The following is a 19,089-nucleotide window of genomic DNA, read 5'->3' as shown; positions in this document are numbered from 1 at the left end:
TGTGAGTGTGTGTGTGTGTGTGTGTGTGTGTGGGGGGGGAGAAAGTTGTGTGAGGGAAAAGGTAGTGTGTGTGTGGTGTGTGTGTGTTGGTGCCTAACGACTGAGCAGACTGTTGAACAGAGGGTGAAGGGACGCAGAGAACAGCAGAGAGGCATACAATGATACACACAGCTTAACCAGATACAATATTACAGGAGTCCTGTCTGTTCCTCTCTCTCTATCTAACTCTCTCTCTCTCTACCTGTCTGCCTGACCTCTCTGATCCCCTCAGTGTTAGAGTCTGTAGGCATTTTACTAACTATGGAAGAGTTCACTGCTGATATTTCTCCCTGTCTGCCTGTACACTACTATTCATGTTTTAATGGGATGTTTGCAGGTGTGAATAAGGGGTGAGTAAGTCATGAGTAAGTGGTCTCTCAGTGGTAAGTTAGAGGTGAGTAAGCTGTGAGTTAGAGCTGGGTGCTGCTCCAGGGGTGAGTTAAGGAAGAATTAATGAGGTTACATAGTAAGTGAGTGATTAAAGGTACGATATGAATGAAGGCTGAATAGAGTGAATGCATGGTTATAGAGGGCTGAATAAGTAGTGAATATGTGGTGAGTAGAGGTTACTGAGCGTGAGCATGTGGTGAGTAAGAGGTTACTGAGAGTTGAGTAAGTGTTGAATATGTGGTGAGTAAGAGGTTACTGAGAGTTGAGTATGTGGTAAGTATGTGGTGAATAAGAGGTTACTGAGAGTTGAGTATGCAGTGAGTACGTGGTGGGTAAGAGGTGAATGAGAGTTGAGTAAGTGTTGAGTATGTGGTGAGTAAGAGGTGACTGAGAATTGAGTGAGTGTTGAGTATGTGGTGAGTAAGAGGTGACTGAGAGTTGAATATGTGTTGAGTAAGAGGTGAATGAGAGTTGAGTAAGTGTTGAGTATGTGGTGAGTAAGAGGTGACTGAGAATTGAGTAAGTGTTGAGTATGTGGTGAGTAAGAGGTGACTGAGAGTTGAATATGTGTTGAGTATGTGGTGAGTAAGAGGTTACTGAGAGTTTAGTAAGTGGTGAGTATGTGGTGAATAAGAGGTTACTGAGAGTTTAGTAAGTGGTGAGTATGTAGTGAGTAAGAGGTTACTGAGAGTTGAATATGTGTTGAGTATATGATGGGTAAGAGGTGACTGAGAGTTGAGTAAATGGTGAATATGTGGTTAGTAAGAGGTTACGGAGAGTTGAGTAAATGGTGAATATGTGGTGAGTAAGAGGTTACTGAGAGTTTAGTAAGTGGTGAGTATGTGGTGAGTAAGAGGTTACGGAGAGTTGAATATGTGTTGAGTATATGATGGGTAAGAGGTGACTGAGAGTTGAGTAAATGGTGAATATGTGGTGAGTAAGAGGTTACGGTGAGTTTAGTAAGTGGTGAGTATGTGGTGGGTAAGAGGTGACTGAGAACTGAGTAAGTGTTGAGTATGTGGTGAGTAAGAGGTTACGGAGAGTTTAGTAAGTGGTGAGTATGTGGTGAGTAAGTGATCTTAGCGGGTTGGATGAGTGTTGAGTATGTGGTGAGTAAAGAGCAAGTTAGTGATGAGTAGGTACAGAGTAAGACTGGCTGACCTGTGGCTGACCCAGGGCACTGGGGGACGGTTCAGTGAAAGTTGACTCCGTAGACTGGGGGAAGAAGAGAGTGCTCACAGAAACTCCTGCTAATCTTGGCTTTCTTTCCAGCATAGTGTCCCTGCGACACAGAGGAAGAAAAAACCACCCAACAGTGTACTATTCATTCAACCTGAATATGATCCACCCTAAACTTAGACACTGACATGATTCTGTTCTGCATTTGAGGGGATAATATTTGATATTTAGGAGAGATATGCTGAACAGACACAGACATAGACAAATCAAAAACAAACACATAAATCATAGAACAGGAAGAAAGAGATAGGGAGGTGATGAGAATGAGTAAAAGAGAGAGAGAGAGAGAGAGAGAGAGAGAGAGAGAGAGAGATAGAGAGAGAGAGAGAGAGAGAGAGAGAGAGAGATAGACAGACAGAGGGAGCAAAAGAGAGAGAACATATGTTTGTCTGCGTGTGTGTATGTGTGTGTGTGTGTACGTGTGTGTGTGTGTGTGTGTGTGTGCGCGCGCATGTGTGTGTTTACAGATACATTTCTTAAAACATCCTATACATTTTTGGGTGACTGACGGGAGACATAACTTCCATAAGAAGAGTAGTTTGTCCAGCAGATTGCCTGAATGATGAGGAGATAGAACTGTTGCTCAGGCACACACTGCTGATAAATGAAAACATGAAGGTGTCAGTCCAGCAGTCAGCCAGGAGATTACACCTCTGCCATGGCAGAGGAAATCCATTTGGGTCTGGAGCAAAAAATAAATAAAACATGGAGTCGCACTTCCATTTGTGCCCTGGCAACAGCTCCACTATTATTAGTAGCACAGTACGTGAGGCGAGACCTGTCGAAGGGAGGAGACGGGCAGAGCCTCACCCATGTCCAAACACACACCCACAGACTGCATATCATTCACACCTTCCAGCTCTCCACATACACACACACACACACACACACAGAGGGGGAGAGAGGGAGCGAGAGAGAGAGAGAGAGTGAAAGCGAGACAGAGAGAGAGAGAGAGAGAGAGAGAGAGAGAGAGAGACATATATACAGAGACACACAACTCACATCTTGACATCAAGCTAATGGATTTCTGAAAAACAATAAATGAGGTTGACTGATCTAAATTAAACGAAGGACACTTATCTGCAAACTGAATTAAATGAAATTAATCCTTAAAAAATGAGAAATGACAATCAGAGAAAACGGCATAATTATTTTTGCTGACGGGGACAAAATTTTTCGTGAGTTTTTTATTGAACATAGTTTGCCAAATGGTGCTACATTAAACCTCATTAACAACTCCGGTGATACAGTTACAGAAACAATTAGCAGCTAACAACAGTGTGAACATCCAATGAGACGAGGGATACTGACATTTCCCAGAAGCACTGTGGTGAACCATGACAATGTGCAGTGAGTGGCCATCACACAAAAGCAATTAATGCAAACCAAGCTCTGGGTCTTATGAAGACCCTTATCAGTTATGGCAATTTTTTCCCCTTTACCTCTCTCTCTGCTCAAAGACCCCTCCCCTAGATTCAAGCTTTTAAAGAGCTATTTTTAGCTTACAGTGCAGTGGATCACTAGCTGCTGTTTCTGTTAATTGAAGTCATGGACCTGACGTCCATTAGCTTGTGCAGCAGGAAGATACGATTAATGCATATCTGTCTCTCTCTCTCTCTCTCTGTCTCTCTCTGACCTACAGAGTGCTCCACTCCTAGTGCATCTCAGCCAACACAATGACTCCATGCATGAGCATTCATACTGAGACAGAGCATGAGTCGGGGACAGAGCTGACCTGTACGAATCATAGTCAGGAACGACACGCGCCACGGCAACCAGGGGCCCCACTGGCTCCTTCAGGGGGCCTCGCATGGCCTTAAGGAGCACCTGAGTCACACAAAGAGAGAGACCGAGTGCCAGACAGTTAGATGGACAACAAAAAAAGAGAACACAAACAACAAAAGAAAGACAGACAAAAATAATGAAGGAAGAGTTTTGGGGACAATAAGAGAGAAAGAGAAGTGCATTAAAGTGGTGCTCCTTATTTTTAGGAGTGAATCTGTACACTGAACACACTCAGCAGTCTGTAAAAGTAATGCAGCCACACGTAGCAGCATTTAAACTCAATCAGTATTCAATACCTCCTGGCATGAATGAGATCAATGCCATGATTGAGTTAATGGGAAACTCTGAGACAGGCAGATTAAGTTAGCCTTTTTGGTTTTTTTTTTGCTTTCATGATATTGAGACAAGATCTGAATCAGGAAAAGAGAGATCAGGTAGCTGAATAATGCAGAATGTAATTAGAGAAAAACTCTATCGTACATTAAATCTAAAAATAACTCATTTTATTTTTAAAAAACAATCAGTGTGTGTGTGTGCGTGTGTGTCTGTGTGTGTGTATGCTGAATTAATGACCAAACCAAATCCGCTTGCAGCAGCGAGTATTTGTGTAATGTTCAATCCACTAGATTATCATACATGGCATGAGAACTGTAAATCTTTTTATGTAACCATGCAAGTCCAACCAAGCTCAGCCACATTCTACAGATAGACCGACGGGCCACACCGCAGACCTGTTAGTAGCCTTTACCTCCAACCCCGTGAAGGAGAAACATGGCAGCCCGGGGAGAAGGCTGAGCTTGCGTACCATGGTAACGTAGAGCCGCACCCCTGTGGGAGACATCCTATGAGCCTAGGAAACAGACAGTAACAACAGGGATGAGCAGTCAGCAGTCACAGAGCATACAATACATACAAATACAACATATGGTTAAAACAGCTCAAGTCCAAGAACAGTAATAACATATCATAAGACTTATATGAGGCTGTAATAATGCAACACATATTCCATGTAGTTTACATAGGAATTCCATGAAATTCCTGACAAAATCCATGTCTTGAATATCAGATATAAAAAAGATGTTTGTGACTGCAGGTGACCGCAGTGTGAGTTTGGGTTTGGAGTTTTAGTGACTGGTTTAAAGTATCAGAGCCACGTTTAGGCAGTAGTCTGTCATCATCATTACCGTAAACGGTTTTCACGCTGAACATGTTCCCGGTTTTGTGATTCAGACTTCAAGTGTTTAAATGTGGTCATTTGTCTCCCGGGTGTGAGACACGGAGGAGCATGGAGGCCAAAGAGTGTCTGTGATTACAGCTGGACACTCTCCAGAGTGTTCTTCCATTAAAACAACACCGAGGGACGATCAATTTTTATGACCCCCATAAATGACAGCCAGCCAATGCTGGGCAAAGCCTAAGACAAGAATTATCATCACAACATCACAACCAGTCTCTCACCAAGAACCTGAAATCCATCCAGCTTCACATAGCTAGAGTTCTTAATTTCCCCATTCAGCTGTACAGCATAGTATCTGATATGATTCATTTAGCCTGAGTAAACATTCTGCCAAAAGTCTTTATTGTCCGAGAGGAAAAGCAATAGGAGTTTTCCTATTAAATGACTATTCTTTTTCGTTTGGAAGTTGCTGAGTAAGTAGAAAAAAACAGCATCTTTAATTTGCATGCATTTAAATCCCAAACTATAAAATAGCAAAGGATGGTAATTTTGGGAGGCAGTTTAAAATTTTAACCAGCGCTGTAGTTGCATGTTAATAAAGTTTCATATGTTACATATGAATTTGTCGTTGATAACTGATATATAACACACGATTAAGAATAAAATGTAGCTGCACAATACCATTAATGAACTAAAGATTAACAGTAATTATCAGTGCAGTAACTAACAAAGGGGAGAAGCTACTGCAGAGCCTTCAGTGCTGTGGACACTGAAGAAACTATGAATAATTGATGTCTCTCAGTCTGAAAGCTGATTTGGGGAACGGAGAGAAGAGAAGGGTAAAGGGTCTATCATGCATGAACCCAGATTCTCTCTCTCCGGAAAGCTCCGACTAGACAAAGACAGCTGAGAGGCCAGACTCTAGGAATAAAAACAGAAATCACATCTCACAGGATTCAGATACTGCACACAGACACACACACACACACACACACACACACACACACACACACACACACACACAAACACAAACACAAACACACACAGACACACACACACACACACTGTGAAGTGTTCAGTGGAGATGTCCTCCAGAAAAAACCTGCTGCACTCATCCTGCCCATGCATTTTTCATTTTTCAAAACCACTCTTACTCTCGATATGGGCCGACGTAGCTGTACAACTCTTGAGGCAAAAGCTATTCTGATTTAACTAAGTGTCACTGATCTAATTCCCATCCTACTGATTATATGCAGATACAATCACAGCTGAGAGAAAAACCTACACAGAATGTATAATGAATGTACAGAGAAGCCTTCTGAAGATCTGAAGAAAATCAATATTGAATACAAACACACTTGGGTTGCATAGGGGGAGAAACTGATACCCATACATGATGGAGGGAGAGTGACTTAAAAAGGTAAAAAGACAGACAGACAGACAGACAGATAGATATGTACACATACAGATAGTAAATAAACAAATATAAACATAAATAGATGTGTCTGTTTTATAAAGTATGGCAATAATTAACGATACACTATAAATGGGATTAAAAAAAACCTGACCTGCTAAAACCTGCTTATAGATTATGAACTCAGTTTATTCAAAGACAAAACTGAATGCAACATTTTCCTTTCTATATCTAACAGTAATAATCCAGAGTCATGTCAGAAGTAAATGCGATAGCAGCAGTGTGCTGGTGCTTTAGGAAGGGTACGGGGTGCATGGTTTATTCATAGTGCCCCGTTACACTGCCCTGTTTGAACGACAACGCCCGAGGCAGATTCTTACGCTCAATACCAACAGACTCAGGTCTGCCAGGATCATGCAGTTTCCCCCTAAAGCAGGGGGATGATGGGCAGTGTTCAAATCACACACAGGCTCTGAAACCCTGCTGTTCTCTCTTTTACCTACAATCCCATCTCTTCTGTGTGGCTGGGGGTGGTGTGGTAAGGTAAGATATCAAGCTGATGACAAGAGCTGGACTGCATACAGAAAACTGCGCTAATTTTAACAGCCCATATGATGCTTCATGTTAATGAAAGGAAGGTGGGTGGTACACTCTGATTGGTTGCAATCATGTACCCCAGGTAGGCTGTATGGTGTTGAGGAGCAAATCAGAGAAAACCTCTTATGTTTTAGAAGTGGACTAACAGGATGACTGAAGAGCTGCAGTCTAGGGCAGGGAGGGTGACAAGACTACATACAGCGAAAAGGAAGGTGAGAATGGGTCTTATGGACTAGCTTCAGATGAAGAAGATTTATTTGCACAGGTAGAGATGGGATACACTCACCTGCACCAGCTCCAGGTGGTAGTGCCGGAAAGGCTGCAGGTGTGTGACAGGAAGGCGAAAGTAAGCCAGCAGTTCCTTGGTCCTACTGTCAGCCACACTAAGAATCACCACTGCAAAGGATTGGTATGGACAGACGGCAACATTTGTTTACCTTGCACTTTCTGATAACAAGGATGGGAAAAAGTGAATAGGACCGTACTTTTGGTAAAATGGGAACTTTAGACTGTGATTAAATCATCGCACTGTATTGTGAAGATCTTTAGCATGTTAAAAGCTGTGTGAATCTATACAAGAGATATTCTGGGGCGGAAGGAGGTAATGCTACGGTATGTCTGATTCTAGCAGTCTATGTGGAAATAAAAGGGTGTCATAAAGTATGAAATCTGAGAGGAGTGGATGAATAATTGGGGCTCCCGTAACTTGCGTGCTTCCATCACTGTTGTCACTGTTCTCAGATGCTCTTGACTCTGGGCATGCTATGAACTTAATGTGACCCTTTGCCTACTCTTGTACTCTAGTCAGAGCCTGAAGTCATGGAGACTGTTCAGCCCAAATTTAGCCTGTCTCAGTGTTCTGCTGACAAAGTGACTCAGACACACAGCGTCTTTAGTGAGTATATGTGCAGATCTCTTTGAGAACAGAACGTGTGTTCACATATCCTCCATCAGCAGTATGGTGGTGTGAAAAGGTCGGGCTGAAAGAGGAGGCACGGTTTTCACTCTATTCCTTGGCTTGGTGTTGGATCTCCTTGTTGGTCAATGAATCTGTGCCATCCTTCCGACCACTAAACAGCTACTCCAAGGTGGTTATCTTCAGAAACAACCCAACCGTGTTCCAGAGCCTTCTCCCACTCGTATCGCCAAGGTGTCGCGAAAGCCCTCCCAACACTGAAAGCCAACCCCCTGACTTTGTCGACAGCCAATGGGTGTGCTCGTCAGCCCAGGGGAAGAGCATAAAAACGAGTGCTCAAACAAAGGGATGGCGAGCAGACTCTCGTAGGGGTTTAAGATGCCGCTGTACCTCGCCCGATTCCATCAGCATTTCCAGCACATGCAGAGCAATCATTCACGCCACTCTTGGGGAGTACCATTAAAGCCCCTGTGTAATTATGCTGTCAGTTAACAGGCAGGGACCATGCGGTTGGAATAATCAGACCCAAGCTCTGCAATTATCATCAACAGAGAGGCCTTTTCACAACGCTGACTAGCAGATCAAGGCAAAGCAATTTCAAACACACACACACACACATACACACATCCCCATCACTCTGTCTCTCCAATGACACATGGAGAGAGAGAGAGAGAGAGAGAGAGAGAGAGAGAGAGAGAAAGAGAGCGAGAGAGAGAGGGAACAAAAAAACTTCTTTTATTAGCATTTAAAGACCGAGGTGGCAACCATGGCTCGGTAGTATCCACCAAATTTACTTTTTTTTTATGTCTTCTCCACACCACAATGGAAAACACCTCAAAGCAAAACTACAGAGTGAATACCAATAAGGAGTGCTCACTGGCTTTGTACTTGAGTGTTTTAGAGGTCAGATTCAAACTGGACCCATAAAGCAGCACATACAGAAAGCTGTATCACAGACAAGAAAGCTATCTTTACATCATGTTTCACTTTTGGCAAATGATAAAGGTCATGGAAAGAAAGCATCTGTTATATCAACAGAATGTCCTCCCATTAATGTGGCACACTGCTGTTATGTCATTCCTCACAATTAAAAACATCACTGCACAGACTTATACATGCTCTTCCCTGCCTTGGGACTGATAAATGAGGAACCCTGAGAGCAAATGTTTAGCTTCTATCTTTTTTTTAGATATGTACTTTATTTGCTTGCTACAGAACTGCCAACTGTCTACATTATTATAAATACCCTTAAGAAATGTCTTACAATCACTTTACGTGGGATTGCTTTTCTCTTATTAAACCAAGCACCATCTCCACAATCTCGCATGCTATGCCAACACTGCATTTTTCTTTTATTTCTTTCTGTTTTTTTAAACCAGAAAAACATTTCCTTTAGGACGCTGGGTGAGGCTTTTGTGTCCCCTGTAATGTACAGACTGCACATAAGCCCACACAACATTACCCAATCGTTTGATCCTATTTTGGTGGTGTAGCAGTGAGCTGGCTCACCCTCCGTAAGCGCTTGCTGATCTTGAAGCCCCAAAGAGACACTCTCCTCCCAGGAGGGGCAATGAGTGGGCAGTGGAGGGCAGTGGGTCACGCCCTGACTCTTCCACCCACGAGTCTCATCCTCTCCACTCATCCTAGACACACAAAAACACAGACACACACACACACAGACACACACAAATACATGGCCCAAGCACAGTAAGTTCCTGAATTGTGTGTGTCAAACTCAGAGCACACACAATAAATACTCAGTAATTTTAAGCAGATTAAATATTGCTTAATGTTGGCCTTTCTCAAAGTTCCAGCACTACGTGTGTTGCTACACCTCAAAATAATTACTTGTGTGCATTTCTGCTATTACACAATGAATTGTCACAAATCCCCCTCACAACTTCAAAGCTTAATATAACCTTAATATAACATTAATGCAATCCGTAAGAAAACATTGGACTGGGATTCCAATGGTCTAAGAGTTATCACTAACATCCCTTTCCTTAAAAAGAACAAGTCCTGCTGTTATAAAACACATAAAACAGGCATCATAATGCTCCACTAATCACATGAGTTCCCTCCTTCTTCTAAAACCTTTGAACTATTTAATAAAAATGCGCACACCCCCCCTTTTTTTCTCGCGGCTGAAGTCTAATCCCTCTTAAAAAGGACTAAAAGAAAACGTGCCACCTGCCTCCTGTCCTTTCCCCGCGCCTGACAAACCTCGTGAGTTTAATCGGGCTGTCGAATGCATAGATAGCTTCCTGCCCCTCTCCCAAGCCCCCACCTCCAGTTCACACTCCCCTGTACCAGATGGAAGGCTGGGACCAGAAAACATTCAATAAGATGGACAGTCAGGAGATGTGACGGGCCTGATTTTGATAAATCAGTTGCTTTGGATGCAGTACACACGTCTGAGATGGACAGAGCAAGTAAATGGAGCCTCTATGTAAACAAAGACCACACAGACTACCAAATACATGGCCAGAGCTTTGATTATGGGATCAGTGTCTTCTTGACAAGATCATCATATCACCAGTCCTTTGGCAAGGCTACTAGGCTACATAAAGCTAAATGTATATTCTAAATACATTTGGTTAATGATCTGCATAAGCATCTGAGCCTTGCGTCCCTCTAACCATGTGATGTGTGCCTGACATTTTGATGGTGAAAGTGCCTGTGACTGGTGGCTTGAGAATGAATAGGTACACAGTCCACACTTAACCTTTGAATTTTTGCACAAGTGCATGCACTCTTTATATCACAGGACACACTAGCAACTGTTAGAAACTACCTGCACACAGGATTTGTCTGTGTTTAGTGAAGTCTGCCCATTACTTGGGAAAAGGAGTATAGTTACATGATCTGTGTATCTGGCTATAGTAGGTAAAAATGAGTAATGACTCATTTGAAATGGATACTTTAAGGACAGCCGAAGTTATCGATATCATTACGCAACGCTATGAGGAGGGAAGTGAAAAGAAAGAAAAAGTTTTTCTTTAAGGGACACTGTGACAAAGAGAACAAACTGGCTTCTCCGCTCTTCATCACAGAAGGCACAGAAGTTCAGCTTTCATGCACCAGTTCACAAAGAGTTCAAGGGCTGAGATTTAGAAATCCATTCATTAAAAGTCTGTGAACTGAGTTTCACTCAGTCATTAGGATTATGCTCAGTTAGGAATCACATATCAATTTACAAAAAAAAAAACAACAACCCAAAATACAAACACACAAATGTTGCAGAGACAAAAAGAGCAAAACCCTTTTTTGTTCTCATGACACAGATATGTCACTACGATAAAATCAAGTAACTACTACAAACAGCAAACTAAAAATACATCCATGTATGACCATAAAAAAACATGAAAAACAAGCAAAAAAAAAAAAGGTACCCAGTCATTTTGTTCTAAAATGTCTGCGGTACTATGTGACCAAAATCAATCAAAACTAGTGTGGTATACTGAATAAATAGAGAATAAATACGTGCATGGAGAGCAGATGCTGACTGAAAACAAAGGCTTGTATGGTTTTCTTATTGTGTCTTCAATTCCCTTTTTCCCACAGCTGATCCCCAGTGATCCTTGGTACTTTAACAACCTTGCAAACGTCAGTCTGCATTAGCATTGTTATAGAAGCGGCAGCAGCAGACAGAGGACTGGGGAGTGCTGAGAAATCTCTCATTAAGTGTGCAGCCATTCCGTTCTGCTCCCGCTGGGAAGGCGGGGAACGCTGGGAACGGAAGACGCCGGACTCTCTCCGACCAAAACTTCTCCGCGATTCTGTTAACGGACCCTCTCATCTCTCTGATTTATCTCAAAGTCTCCATGCTCACATCTAACTATATCTGACTATAACATCTAATGCATTCTAACTGTGTTTTAAACCTTCAGAAAGTTTTAATGGAAGCTTTAAAAGGTTGACAGATGTTTGGAACTTTCTAATGATTTTAACTTCTGAATTTGAAGCTAGGAGGGATATGTAAAGCTACACTGTATCTTTTTTCTGGCCTCTTTTTGGCAGCTATTAGCGGAGACAAAAACCGAACACATATCTCAGTTCTTTAGAAGTGCTGAAGAATTAAATCTACTTTTACTGTGAATTGGAAGCCTACAAACACACACAGTTATGTACAAATCACATCCAATCAACAAATTTCCGACCACAATTTATTGCCTTCCTCAAAAGCGGCGGCTAATTCATTTCAAAACGACATTTCCTCTGAGAGTGTGATTCTGCCAACTGGTCTTAGCCATCACCACACCGTTCTCAGAACACAAAAATTAAAAATTCATGTGATTTCTCAAACAGAGAAGAGATCAAATGAAAAAGATCAAATCTGATTATGAGCAACTGGGAAAAAGTCTAAAAATGATAAATCAGCCCTTCGTGTTGCACCTTGGAAAGCTCTTGAGAACTAACATGATATCAAATCCTCAATGATTTATAAATTACTTATGAATATTGATTGCATCTACACCATTCTCCACTGTCTCTGGCATATTCAAAACCAGAGACCTTGAGAAGTATATGAAGTCTTTTCTGCTGTCTGGTTCCTGCCCTGGGCCAGATTTCAACCGGATGTACTGTACAATAACTATAACCGTCTGATGGCTCATCTCTTCCATCAGACTGCGTCAAATACGTCAACATGAGACTTTATTCTTAAAATATCAGACTATGCCAAAACAACACATAGTCCTTGTAAAACCAGTTTATATTTTATATATATATTTTATAGTTTACTACTTTATACAGGCAGATTTTATGCGTCATCAGGGTAACAGTTGTGATGGCACAGTTCAGTATATGTGGACTAGCTCTACCTTTGAGCCCTCATCAGTAAGAGTTTATTAAGAGTATCCTCTTCCACTTTTCCTTTGTTTCCCTTTCATTTGGACTCTGTCTTGTTAACATAGCAACGTCTAAAAAAGACCCCAGTCTAAGGCAGGAGTCTTTGTTCCTCTTTTGTAAATAATCTTCCTCATGTTTTCTTTCTTTCTCTCTCTCATGCTATCCCTCCCCCTCCTCTCAATCTCTTTCTCTCTAGGCTCTGAAAGCGTCAGGTTTGTTAGAAGCTTTCGATTTGCCCCCGACTGGCTTGCCCCCTCTTCCGCCCGCCTCAAAGCCAGCTGCGGATGAAAAATGAATGATGCTGTGCCTTGAAAACCCCTCCACTCCATTTGAAGTGAAACTCGTCCTCTGAAGCAACCCCTACTGATGGCCACCATCTTAGCACTTAGCTACTTGTTTTGAACTCTGGGTAACTTTGTATGATTGAAAACGCCCTAAATTGCCCAGCTCGTGCAATTGGGAATTGATTCATCCATCTGGTAATCAGGTATTGATTGGTAGACCTTTCAATAAGGTCACTAGTTGTGACTGTGATAATAAGCCATGGGAGAAAAGACCACCTACTCTTTCTACTCTTTATACTAATTTGCATACAGGCCCCTCCCCAATTTATGCATCTGTATCTCCCACTCATGCACTCTCAGTTGTCTGTTACATTTCCCCCGCAAGGTCACATCGAACGATGAAATTTATTATTCATGAGGATCTCATTATTTGGGCAGCAGATCAAAAGGCAAAAAAAACATTAAGTGCAGTTCTCTCTCTCTCTCTCTCTGTCTCTGGGAAAGCCCATGGTGACCCAAATGGAGGGGGACATAGAGAGGCTGTCCATCTGCAAGGCTTTGTCTTAGTTAAACCAGACAGACAAGAGAGATATGCACCGGATGAACAGCTTCTTCAGTTTTCAAACTCAATTACACGTGGTCTTTTACGATAATGGTCCTTAATGTGCAGCTGATATTGGCATACTTTGTTTCTGTATATTACAGAAGTACTTGAGTATCACTTCATCTCAAAGACACTGCTTAGGTTTCAGATTCCTCTATAATTTCCTTATATGGTACATATTACAAGAGAAGAGCAGAGATGTTGGCTTTTATTTCATGATTAAAATTGAAACACAACCTGTTTCTGGAATTACAGAACAGTAAAAGGTCACACACTCAACACAAAAAACAACCACCCTGATTGGCAGGCAGTGGAAGGACTACAGGGACAGCTCTCAGAAAATAATCTCATTTAAAAACCATCCAGTCCTGAAAATAACCTGGCTCTCTTCTTACGCAGCTGCATTTACAGTACACTGTGGGAACTGGAGAAGAAAGAACTAATACTGACGTTTCTAGATTATTCCATAAACTAATACGATTGTTACAAAACTGGCTCAGTTACAGCAATCAATCTGTTGGAACAAAGTTCAATTTCATGTTCACCTCACTGATCAACAACATTTGTGAAAAACAAGATTAGGATCAGAAACATGGTTGGTCATTTCCTGCAGTGTATTCTGTTTGCTTACAAACCATTATCTCTGCACATTGGAAGAACTCTCTCTGAACCTACAGTGATTTTCCTTGGCAAATTAATCATTAAATATTGATCAGTAAAAATCTGTAAAAACATCTGCTCTCTGCTATCAGGATGTGATTACTGGTCTTAGTCAAGCTTACTGGAACACCTCTTTCTGGTGGGTTAAATCTAAAGGTTTCAACAGTTTTTTCTTCCCAAATTCATGATTAAATAGTCGTCGATAAAAATGCTTCAAAACATCTTCCTTCTGTTATCAGGATTTGATTGCTGTTCTCAGTCAAGTTCTGTGTAACATCATTAGAATGACCGACAGTAGCATGCTAAATTTGCCTGTCAGTACCCATTATGACAAAGCAATGAAGCAAATGACAACTCAAATGAGGAAGACAAAGGGACAATCACCCCAAAGGTTAAAAAAACAGATGAACTGGCTCTGAGTGGCACCTGTTAGAGGGTGGAGTATGACAAGGACAATGTGCATCATGTCTCCTTTGCAGGCGCGTGCGCACGCGCGCGCACACACACACACACACACACACACACACACACACAGACCATAAGAGACTGGAGATTGCTCCCTTTTTCGAGAATTCATGAGACTAGCTGGGCATGTGAAGATTGCCAAACGTAGCGTGAATCTTCTCTCACCCTGAACACACCCCTACTAAAAGCCTAACGTTTCCAACACTGGCTCTGGCTGTGTGAGGACAGAAAGGTCAGTTTGCAATAAACACTTGAAGCCGCGACAATGCTCTAAAAATATTTTTGTATATTAATATCTGGATTCAAACCTTGATTCTCAAAATGTTATGACTGAACATCTTAAATTAAATGAAAGATTTCAGATTAACAGGGTGACTTTGAGTTTTACTGGCTTGTCTCTAAATATACACTCTCAAAACATGACAGGCATATTTTGAAAGGTACAGAAAAATTTGTGTTTATCATAGGTCAGGACAGGACTAAAGCAACAGAGACGATCAGCAGGGCTCAATAGGTCTAGTCTCCGACATCACCGATTAAAAAAACCCCCAAAAAAATCTGTGATATGAGTTTAGTCTGGAAAATGACTGTTCAGCCAGAAAAAAAAGTGAGAACAAATATACTTGTCTTCATTGGCTCATATACGGTCCTGTTATATAAAAACTGACTGTTAGTAATTCTATACACATTCTCCCTACTGCAGATTAAGCAGATGGCAGATCCTGCAGAGCCCAAGTCATCAGGAAAAAAAAACACAGGGAATCTACAGTATACTGGACACTGTGGGTCTGTGAGGCATCAGAATAACAATGCAGCAATTATTAATGACAACGTACATGCCACTGAAGTAGATTAGAATATATGTTCTCCAATCTACATTATGTAAATTCAATCCAGTCTGTGCCATATGACATACAGCACAGGGCTCTAACAGAGGGCTGGAATGTGAACTGAAACCAAACATGTTAAGATGTATTGTGGTATGACTGTATTGTATACACATATGAGAAGCTGAGATATTAGTATGACAGGTTAGGGAGTTATCAGAGAGGTGACTTTTTTTTTTTTAATTTAACCTTTATTGAACTTGGTCCTAGTCGTACTGTGATTTGAATCTCTTTTCCAAGTGAGACCTGGCCAATAAGGGCAGCAGCATGGAAAATTTCAGACAAAACACAATACTCACAGGAAGACAACAGTACAGTTTAATAAAACAACACAACAACAACAACAACAACAACATGAACCTAAAAAGATTTTATAGATAAAAACATTCCAGTGACTAAGCCGTTGTATTGATAGAGCAGGCTAACTGACTTTAGAATATGATATACAGACATTGTGTGAAGACTCTGGGAGAGCTGTGAAGACTCTGTGTGAGCTCTACAGTTTGTAATGTACTTTAAAGCTCCATGATATACATTATCCAATGTAAATCTGACCTCTTAGATACCAACAGGTGAAAGTTACATTTGAATGATTTACTCACAGTATGACAAATGGCTGTGGGACCCGGCCGTCACTCAGTGGGGGTAAGTTAGTGGCTCTGTGAACAATAACGGTGATTGTCTCTTCTCCTGGCCGGGACACATGACTGTCACTACTAGTCAGGACTTCTCTCTCTCTCCGAGGAGATTCATTTGTCTGAGACATAAACATATTCAAAATTTTTAAAAATTTGACAAAACATGTACACACATATCATTGAAATCTAGACAATATCTATAGGTCCTTCAAATATACCAAATGTACCTTATCACCCAAAATCATATTTTGAGATTAAAACTACTGCAAATAAAAACAAAAAATGAATAAATTAAAAAACAAACAAACAAACTAACAAAAAAAACCCCAGGCACCTGGATCTTACAATTCTCAACCACTTCTCAGCCCTTTACATTTCAACACAGTCAGTAGTGTATCCATATCTGATTCAATTCAATTGGGAAAAAAATAGAATAAAATAAATAAATAAAATTATATATATATATATATATATATATATATATATATATATATATATAATCCCTGCCCCTTCTTTCCAGTCTGCAACCGATGTCACAGGGTGTTTTTGTACGGTGTTTTAACGTTACGAGTCTGCGAAGGTCCTGAAAATGTTTTTGTTATTGCCAGGATACTGCAGATAAACGGCTGTGATCAACAATTTTAACGACTGGGAGAGATTATTAAAAAAATCACACTGCAGAAGTAGAGGTAGAACAAGAATTAAGACTGTTACATACACACACACACACACACACATACATATACAAATAGGCCGTGTGTGTGTGTGTGTGTTTGTATACATACATATATATATATACATATATATGCACACACACACACACATATATATGTATGTATGTGTGTGTGTGTGTGTGTGTGTGTGTGTTTGTGTGTGTGTATATATATATATATATATATATATACATATATATATATGAATGTATGAATGTATGTATGTATGTATGTATGTATATACTCCTTGAAAGCAATAAACAATTACAAAAAGCTTCTAAGAAGCGTACGCATTGCTATGACAACCAATGATATATTTTACATGAAAACTTTAAGGGGAAATCGCAACAAAGTATCAGAAAATCTCTCTTCATAACCGTAATTTAAGTAATCTTCAAGATTGCTTTCAATGGTCCTTATTGCAGCTACACTAATGGCAGCAAAACCCGGAGATGGTCCACTTTAAGAGCCTCACTAAACATAATCTCAGACAAGCCTTAAAACGCATTCACGAGACGAATCAGTCACCCAGCCATCCTGTCGGCATGGCCCAAATGCTTAACACGTCACTTGAATGTGTCTAAACACTAGCCTGAGCACACATCGGCGTCTGTGTTATCCAGGCCAAGCATGCGGTAAGAGGGATGAGTTTAAACGCGCTAGCTGCAAATTTGCCTAAACCAAATGATTATGCATAATGAAGGTCTCTTTTCTCAGGAATAATCACCAAGACCTTGTAGTGAAAGCCAACTTCTTCGGTTCCTAAGCAACAGGTAATTTTACAATACCTGCTGCTGCAACAGAAATGAATTTCCACAGTGGGGGCTGAAAGGGTTGACACTGAAAAGTCAATTTCTCGATACATCGCACAGCAACCTTGAGAAACTCGGCACTGTTCAAAGCACACCGGTGACGTCCAGCGCTTTTCAAGTGAAATAAAAGCAAGGGAAAATAATAATTTCAAGACAATAAGACTGCATCTATCTTCGATACAAAGTCCTCTCCCATGGGCTAAACAATCAACATTCTTTCACACTGAGAGCGCCGTTTCCCGGCACGAAGCTCAGGTTTGTTGGAATACAGGCTTTGCATTGTCCAGTTCAATTTTTCATCTTCTTACAAAATAAGCCTCTTAAAGGCAGGTGGGGTAAAGCAAACAGTGGAGACTCATATAACAGCAGCCAGTCAACGAGCGATGGGAGGTAATCGTGATGTGTTTCAGCAGTGGACAAAAGATTGCATTCAGACTTACACAACATTGACGTGAAATGCCACCGTCCCGGGCTGCGTAATCAAAATTCTTTTCTGTGAAACACTCGTATTTTGGCACTAGGTCACCACAGTTCTTAAGCCCTCACGCTCATAGGTCATGTGACCGTTTTATGTGGCCTTTCAGTGCGTTGCGTAAACAGTGAAACGGAACAAACGCTTGTAGTTATAATTGAAAACTTAAGTTTTCTCTTTGCCCATGAATTTTAGAGCCTTCATGTCAAACTAACAAGGAAAACCGAAAGGGCCAAAGACAGTTAAAAGCATTTTCTGGCTGGGGGGAGGGGGGTTCATTCTTCTATTTTTGTACATTCTCAGCGTTAAGAAAATCACAAGTTGTCGGTTTATCTAGCGCAGTATCTCATCATCACGTCAGTTTGTTTAATTGAACTTAGCAAAGAAACTGACTGAAACTGTAAAACTCTTTAAAGAGAAAGGTTCCAGATATCATTTCAGGGTGTCTCACTGGTCAACAAACGTCCCACTATTTTTGTACCTACCAGTGGCACAAAAGTAGGTATGTATGGTTTCTACTTGAGGCAGATAAACAAAACAAACAAGCAAACAAAAAAGATCAACAAATCAATATCTGCTGTCTGAATCCATATAAGAAAACAATTACAGGGTCAGGATGTATTGGTAACAACATAAACGTTGGATCAGTCACCTGAAACTTCACCAGAGCTGATAAAGACAATAATAAAAAACAAAACATATACATCCATACAGACATACCTACCTACATACATACATACATACATACTATTTTATTAAGAGTGGCATGTATTTTCAGTTACCCGCTGCTCGAACACCTTCAATTTCAATATGAGTTTGACAAAATCAAAAGTGGCCATATTCTCCCATGCAACCCATGCAAACAAACAAATATACCAGCACAGTGAAAAATTATAATTAAAAAAAAATTTACATAACACATGTATTTGTGAAATATATGGTATCACACGACAAGCTGATGTCCAAATCTCTTTTTTTTTTTCTCTGTTTGGCATGAGAAACAGGTTTGCGTTTTCTGGCTGGCTAAGTGCAACCGAAGCCTGGCTACAGCCGTCCACCTCCCCCCGTCTCCAGAGAAAACAGACCTGTCAATAATTCAGCACTGGATGATGGGTTATGAGCAGAAAGAAGCTGAGAGAGAGGGAG

At 40.9% G+C, this 19,089-nt stretch overlaps 1 protein-coding gene across 1 annotated transcript in view; it reads right to left on the bottom strand.

Moving 5' to 3' along the window:
- Positions 1-19,089, bottom strand: part of ccdc33 (coiled-coil domain containing 33) — a 64,275-nt gene that overhangs the window by 29,715 nt on the left and 15,471 nt on the right. Inside the window, exons 4-7 of the mRNA XM_030765312.1 lie at positions 9,067-9,200; positions 6,928-7,037; positions 4,202-4,303; positions 3,404-3,495 (exon numbers count right to left, since the gene is read on the bottom strand). Of these exons, the coding sequence (XP_030621172.1) occupies positions 3,404-3,495; positions 4,202-4,303; positions 6,928-7,037; positions 9,067-9,200 (438 nt within the window). The remainder of the gene's footprint in view (positions 1-3,403; positions 3,496-4,201; positions 4,304-6,927; positions 7,038-9,066; positions 9,201-19,089) is intronic.

The sequence above is a fragment of the Chanos chanos genome, chromosome 2 (genome assembly GCF_902362185.1).
Source record: "Chanos chanos chromosome 2, fChaCha1.1, whole genome shotgun sequence".
NCBI classification, from domain to species: Eukaryota; Metazoa; Chordata; class Actinopteri; order Gonorynchiformes; family Chanidae; genus Chanos; species Chanos chanos.
The sequence above is the reverse complement of the archived record's forward strand: the minus strand, read 5'-3'. Positions and strand labels throughout refer to the sequence as shown.